The sequence below is a fragment of the Sinocyclocheilus anshuiensis genome, unplaced genomic scaffold (assembly GCF_001515605.1).
Source record: "Sinocyclocheilus anshuiensis isolate Anshui unplaced genomic scaffold, SAMN03320099.WGS_v1.1 scaffold579, whole genome shotgun sequence".
Taxonomy (NCBI): Eukaryota; Metazoa; Chordata; class Actinopteri; order Cypriniformes; family Cyprinidae; genus Sinocyclocheilus; species Sinocyclocheilus anshuiensis.
In genome coordinates, this window is record NW_015551075.1 from 3,020,780 (window position 1) to 3,028,600 (window position 7,821).

The window sequence follows — 7,821 nt, forward strand, 5'->3', positions numbered from 1 at the left end:
TATGAATTCCTTACAGTTTGATGCATTTTAATTCTTCTTATCTGGCATCTTGTTTGCTACCTCAATTCAAATTTGAATTTTAAAGTCAGTCTCAATTCAACACTGGCGAACAACTTTTTATTAAAAGCTTTTATAGATAAAACTTGCTGATTACAAGAGTTGACAGAACATATTGATGTTTTTTTAATTAGCTACGCTTTCAGATGTATTTTTTAGTAACACACATATTCATCTGATACATTTAGATTTTGTTTCATGCAAAAAAATAAAATAAAAATCTAATATCACAAATGAGATGGTTTCACAGCAGGGGTACTGCAGTGAACAGATATGAGAAGCATCTGCAATGTAAAATACAGCTTTTTATTTCACTACATCCCTCCCTAGGCTACTGAATTAAAGAGTTTGCAGCCTTCTTTTCTTAAAAGAGAACATATTAGAGTTTATATGAGAAGCAGGGCAATGATTACTGTGTAGTTATTAGGGGCGGGAGAAAAAAAATAAATTCTCTGATGCATCGCGATTCTCACTTCAGCAATTCTGAATCGATTCTAAATATTTCAGAATCTATTCTGAGCTTGTTTTTTTCCCTGCATATGGCGCGTATGCACTAGAGACAATCGTGGTGGGCTTCATTGCACAGGATATGCGCTGTGAGACATGTGAGCATTGTTTGACAGTGTGTGCTTCCACACGCTGTTATTTCAGTTTTTTATTTTAGATGTGCTTTCATTCATGCCTTTTGGAATGCAGTAAGTATTAGACGCACGAAACTCACGTACTGACAGACTTTCACGTGCGCTTTGTGTTTGTTTGTCCTGAAGCACTTGCATCTCCGAATACTTTTATGACACCAAATTGATGTAAACACAGTCAGTTATGTTTTCAGAACAGGACAAACAGCTGATATGTCGAAATAGATCTGTGCATTAGTGTGAATACAGCCTATTGAACCTGCCACTGTCTATGATGTCATCAGTAATAATCAAACAGAAATAATGCTGAGGAAAAAAGAAAAACCATAACTATGACTGTACCCCCTTTATTACTTTATATTTGCTTGTATGTTTTGAAGCTATATTTAGTTGGTTAGATTCTTAACAATTGTATTGATCTATTATTAATTTGTAATTATTTTAAAAAGTAGCCTGCTTATATAATTTTATAAAAATGCACAAAATAAATTTGATATAAAATTTATATTAAAACGTAGCCACGTGCAGTAATATTGAAAATTGATGGTGCAACACATCATGATGCATCATGATATTGAATTGAATCGAATCGTTGACATGATAATCGTAATCTAATCGAATCGTGAAACCAGTGAAGATTCACACCCCTAGTAGTTACTGTGTAACATGATGTTCTTTCATAAAGTATATAGTAAATGTTATAAATATGTCACAGACATGTCAGCGTTGTGTCAGAATGAGTACAGTGTGCACTATGCATGTTCATGGACACAACCACCTCTAGATACAGTACACAAGTGTGATTTCACAGTACACAATTCATAACGTGATGCTATCATGTGTCGCTGCAGAGGATCCCAAGGGTTTGAAGACTCTTTGGGTTAATTACCCTATTGAGCTGCCAGGTTGAGATGTTACCATGTTTGGAACCTCTTTTTGCCCCTTCATTTCACATTCTCTCCCAACTATCACTTGCAATAGGAGCAGCTAAAATACCAATAAACACAAACTCATTTACAGAAGGTTTCGATAAGATATTGACTATATGCAGCAGACAGTAGTCACAGGAACTTGACTAATTTCTTATGTGGTGGTAGACATCCATTAGTCTGCTCTCTGCCAGCCGGAAGTAGGATCAATGTAACGACACACAACAGAGGGAATAGCAATTACAAAGACAATTCCACGCTGAGCTGGAAGGGCTCCAGCAATACCCAGTAGTCTCTTGGATATTTCATGCTGGCACAACATGATGAATAAAGTGGAATTGATGTGAATAAGAAATAGATTTGAGAAAGAGACATTTTCATTGAAACTGAGTGCATGCACAATTAACGAATTATTGTTTAGTCAATTCTCACACTCAAAGCATTTTACAGAGTGGGTCAGGATAATCAATGTGTTATGTACTGTTTTTATAAGAATTCTGTTTTTATAAATTATATTATATAAGAATCCCATTACGAGACCCACATGTGCTGTGAAGAACAACTTTCTATTGGTTGCTTTCATTAAGGACCTCTCAGATGAACTGTCAACTATGGCTGAAGTAAATTTTAAGGTTAAAAGAATGTCTCCCCAGTGGTTGGAAAGCTCTAAATATACACCTATATACAGTATATATATCACAAAAAAAACAACAAAAAAAAAACAATTGCATGAACAATGTAAAATAAAATCATTTAATTTAACCACGTTTGGCAGAGGGTTAAAAGACATTAGGGTTGCGGGCAAACACACACAGACACACACACAAACACTTTCATTACAGTTCATCAGAATCAGTGGTTTTATGTTAGTGACGAATTGCAGCTCCAAAATCTTTTCAACTTTTTTTTTTGATAGAAAATGTATGCAATGCTGTTTTTTGTTCAAAGTCAGCCTCTAAAAACAGAGCACATGTTCTCCCAGAGCACATTGATTACGCAATTCACAACTTCAGCAGCAAGTGTACAGGTGCATCTCAATAAATTAGAATGTCGTGGAAAAGTCTAATTTATTGAGATGCATTATTGCATGTATATGTATTAGTTTATCAGGGCCTGCAAAAACCGAACTTAATATATGGATGTGAACCTTAAAATATAAACTTTATATTTCAGTATTATATATTCAGTATTTCTTGAATTAAAATTAATTGCTGCATAAAAAAAAAACTAGTAAACTGTGACACCCTCTGTGCTGGTGTCATGTAAGATCAGAACTGTTGCATTGTATGCATCTTTCCAATTCATCAAAAGAGCTTTTCATAACCAGTTAGAGCTAAATCAATAGACTAAGCTGTTTGCTTGTTTACAAAGAAAGGGAAATGTCATCCATACCGCGTAAGATGTTTGTGAGCAATGCTTGATGTTATCTGTCTTCTAGGTGGGAGGTTACACCATGCTGCCCATACGCTGGATGCCTCCGGAGAGCATCATGTACAGGAAGTTCTCCACAGAGAGCGATGTATGGAGCTTCGGCGTCATTATGTGGGAGATCTTCACCTATGGGAAACAGCCATGGTTTCAGTTATCTAATAATGAGGTAAATGTTCGCAAAAAGAGATGGGAGCCATTGTTAGAACGTCAGTGTGAATATGACATTTTTAGAATGTGAGTGTGATCTCTACAGGCGGGGTGTAATGCTGTCAGAGATCAGGTTAGCAGCTCACATCTCGCCACACACACACACAGACACACACACACACACAGTTCGGTTGGAAAACCTTGTGATCTGTTTACTTGGACGGAATTTTTAGGCATCATATGTGCACTGACGCGAGCATTTAAAAAAGGAAGAAAAGGTCCAAAGACTGAATTGTATATTCAAAAAAAAAAAGTTCAAAGGCAGTTGTATATTCCTTTTTTGTGGATTTGTCAGTCCCATTTTGCATTATGACAAGCTCATATTGTCTCTCTATATGTGTGTGTCAACAATTTGTTTTAATACATTTGTTTTAAATATATTTCAATATAAAGTAATTATACCTTATACATTTAAATACTTTATACCTCTTATTTTAATATTTAATATTTTATAATATTTGAATTTAATTTATAAAAAAGAGTTCAGTCCAATTAAAAATAATTTTAACAAATATTCTACCATTAGAAAGTTTTATTAGAAATAAAAGATTAGAAATAACTTTTTTTTTACTGACCCCAAACTTTTGAATGGTAGTGTATTTGTTAGTGGTAGTGTATAGTGTATTTGTAGTGCATAAAGAGTTTATTATGAGTGAATTATGGGAATGGGACAAAGAGTCCAAATCTCACCATTATTTCAACCAATGTTGCTGCATCAGATTGGTCAGGAAGCTCAAACAAATAGTCACAGTGTGCAACATTACTTATATTTGACTGAAATAGCATTAAAAAGTAAACACACTGCCTCTGAATCAATTGCACACATTTGCTCATTTCTGTCTCTCTCTATTTTGCAGGTCATTGAATGCATTACCCAAGGTCGGGTTCTAGACAGGCCTCGCCTGTGTCCTAAGGAGGTGTACGACCTCATGTTAGGCTGCTGGCAAAGAGAGCCGCAACAACGACTGAACATCAAAGACATTCAGAAAGTTCTTTACACACTGGGAAAAGCCATGCCTGTCTACTTAGACATCCTCGGCTGAGACTGGAGCGACATCTCTCAGCAGAATCCAACACAATCCAGGAATAACCAAACAAGCCCTTTTCCCCGCGTCGGCGCTCCACTGTAAAAACACCAACACGTCGGAGATGGACTTTAAGTGCCTGCAACACTTTTTTTCGATACACTGGGTATACATTAAAAAAAAAGTAAAAAATATTTAAAAACAAACTTTTACATTTTGTTTACTGGTACAGTATATAGTGTACAGAATTATTCTACAAAGACAAAAACATTTCCTAAAAAATGATGCCGAAAGCAGAATGTTGCCTTCACTAGGTTTGAGAAATTATGATTTTCAGTGTTTCATTTTATAAGCATATACACACACATATATATGAATATGTTTTTATTTATTTTGTTTCATTTTGAAGGTAAAGTATGGGTGCCTGTCATGTTTAGTGCTGTTGATATATTATCTTTTCAAGACGGCTGCTCTTTGGTTCTGCTCTGCTTTAACAGCTGGGATTTTGTGAGGAAAGCCTTATTAGGTTTCGATTATTTTGCCGATGCTGTGATCAGCATCTTTTTCTCTTATTTTTTTATTTATTTTTTTGTTCCTGCAACTTTGATTTGATGATCTATAGCTCTTGAGCAGGCAACTTGGAACCTTTAGAATACTAAAGCGCTGATATATTTTCATTGTACGTGATTGTATATACTGTAAATTTATATTCTTGTCAACCTGTTAACTTATTTTTTTTTGTGTGTTTTGATTTCTTTTTCGACACAAGAGTTATTTTGTGATGTACTCTTTAGAAAAGGGTCAGCCAGGAGAGAACATAAATATCACACAGTATCTTTAAATGAGCACTTGGCGGCTCATTATTAATACAGGGTGTCTCTAATATTGTTGGAGGGAAAACACATCACGGCCGAGTCCAGTCTGTAACCGTGCTGCCATAATTTTCCAATCTACAAAACAGAATGTGGTAAAACTAGAACTAAACTGCAGGTTCGATGTCACTGAGATCCTAAAATGACACCTGTTTGAATTAACGTTTCGCAATCTTCATAGCGTTTGATAAATATCAATGCCATCGCATCTAAAGTTAACAATTTCATGTTGTTGTCTGTAGCTAAACAGTTCTATGTTATTCCAGGGGCTGTTTCTCTGAGATGTTTGTTGATACGACACCAAATCTTTTTGACGTCAGGATTTCGCTGTCAACGGATTCTCTTGCCTCTTTGCAGTACCACAGATATTTGCAAACGACATATTAAAATGTATGTTTAGATTAAGTATTAAATAAATATCAGAACCTTGTCAAATCAAGTCTTTTCTGTTCATTGTGTTTAGGCCGTCCATTGTTGATAATGGCACTTCAAAGGTTTATAGCATAACCTAATTTTGACTCTAGCTGTAATGAAATTAATTGTGACGCCTGGATATGTCCCATCTTTTGAGGCAAAGTACAGTGAATTATAATAGTTTCTGGCCACACTAAGCATTTGAATATCAGCCCTATACACTGTAGTGCCTTGCTGGCTAGCAATTAACTGAGGAAAAAGCCTTTGGGTTCTAACATATTTTAATGTGGCAATTTCTTTGAAAGATATGTAGTAATATAACTTCCTTGTAATAAAAGAGTCTTTTTAAGATATGTAGAATGGGCAAATCGTATGTATTCAGCAGTGCATTTAGTTTATTCATGTGAAAACAGGCCATATGCAATGCATGGCTGTCAGGCTTAACAAGTAACCATAATCACATCATTAAACCATTAAATGTAAAATATACTCATACGCCTGTGATGGAAAAATTGTATGTTGTAAATGTAATGTTGCAGATTATGCAACTGCAATATTTCATTATATTTTTTTTATGTGTCAACACTTTTGATACCTTATAGCAATCCGGGCAATTTAACATGTACACCTACAAAACACGTCCTCATAAAAGTAATGAGAATTTACTTGGAAATTGTGATGAAAAGACAGAGCTGTCGCTGTGGTGTACCCAAAGGTAAAAAAGCTAAAATATACATATTTGTACCTAACTTACCCCTAAATTGTACATATTAGTATCTTAAAGGTACATATTATTACCTGCAGTGTACATATTAGTACTTTTTTAAAGGGTACCCTTTTTTTGTGAGTGTATCAATATTGGGTTTATTTTCAGCATCTTAAGGGTTTATTTTTGTTATGCAATATTTCTATCTATCTATCTATCTATCTATCTATCTATCTATCTATTTCATGCACGGACATGGAAAATATACAGAAGGAGCATGACAAAGTGCAAATTAAATTTGAGCATCACAATTTCTACTATACAACTAACTCTGTCCATTGAATAATTTCTCCATCACACATGATGACTGTATGGATTTTAAAGTGATAGCATTTGATACTCTACCCCTGACTGGAACTCTGTATATATGAGCCACTCAAGTCTAGCTAGATGTGATTGCTTCAGGCAGATTAAGATGTTCCCTGTCAATGGCATTATCATAATGAAGGGGGATTTTCATGGAACGCTGTGAAACCCAGCTGTTTCAGTATCAGTATTAAGTCCCTTAAGGGTGCACAGACTGAGCACTAAACCTACATTCCCTATTGCCTTCATAAACGGAACACAAATGTGCACTGCAACACATTATTCTGCTTTATTAGAATACTCTAGATTATTATTCAAGGAATCATGACAGGTATGAAGCCAGTATTATAGCACAGAGGCATACGATATATTAAGAATAAACTGAAATGAACTTTAAATCAAATTAATAAACAAAAAATGACACCACTGTCAAATTACCAAGACCATTGCCTTTAAAGCTATTTAACCACCTTTGAAAGCCTGCACTCATTCTCCATTATAACTGATTGTCCTCTTTAGCTAAAATATTACTATAATGTGATTAAAATCACATAATCCTTGAGGGAGTTGAAGAGCTTTTCTAGACCAAAAAAATCTAATTTATTTCAATCTCATCTGAGTGAGTTCCTCATGATAAAAACATCACTAATAATCCACAAGTAATCCAAACTCCAGTCCATCAATTAACGCCTTTTGAAGCAAAAAGCTGCATGTTTGAAACAAATCTATCATTAAGGTGTTTTAACTTTAAACCTTCCTCCAGTCAAAAAGTCCACTACCTGTTGTCCTCTCACACCAAAATCCACCAACATATTTGTTTAGAGCTGTTTTGGACTGTTTTCACTGTAAACAGTGCTTAATCTGTGCATATTTCTCTCCTGATTCAGAAGACCCAACTTTTTCACTGAAGGAAGCAATATTATGGATATAAGACTATTATCAAAGAAGATACTTTAACTGGAAGCAATGATTTGCATTTAAAACATCTTAATGATGGATTTACCTCTTACAAACACGCAGCTTTTCACGTCACATGATGAACTGGATTCGTGTGGATTATTGTGATGTTTTTATTAGCTGTTTGGACTCTCATTCTGTTGGTACCCATTCACTGCAGAGGATCCATTGGTGAGCAAGCGAAGAAATGCTAAATTTCGCCATATCTGTTCTGATGAA

At 35.0% G+C, this 7,821-nt stretch overlaps 1 protein-coding gene across 1 annotated transcript in view; it reads left to right on the plus strand.

Annotated features, from left to right (window-relative positions):
- The window catches only part of LOC107662328 (NT-3 growth factor receptor-like), a 98,682-nt gene extending 94,257 nt beyond the window's left edge, over nucleotides 1–4,425 (plus strand). The window contains exons 15-16 of the mRNA XM_016452313.1: nucleotides 3,063–3,221; nucleotides 4,120–4,425. Coding sequence (XP_016307799.1) covers nucleotides 3,063–3,221; nucleotides 4,120–4,305 — 345 coding nt within the window. The 3' untranslated portion in view covers nucleotides 4,306–4,425. The remainder of the gene's footprint in view (nucleotides 1–3,062; nucleotides 3,222–4,119) is intronic.
- Nucleotides 4,426–7,821: the final 3,396 nt, after the last annotated feature.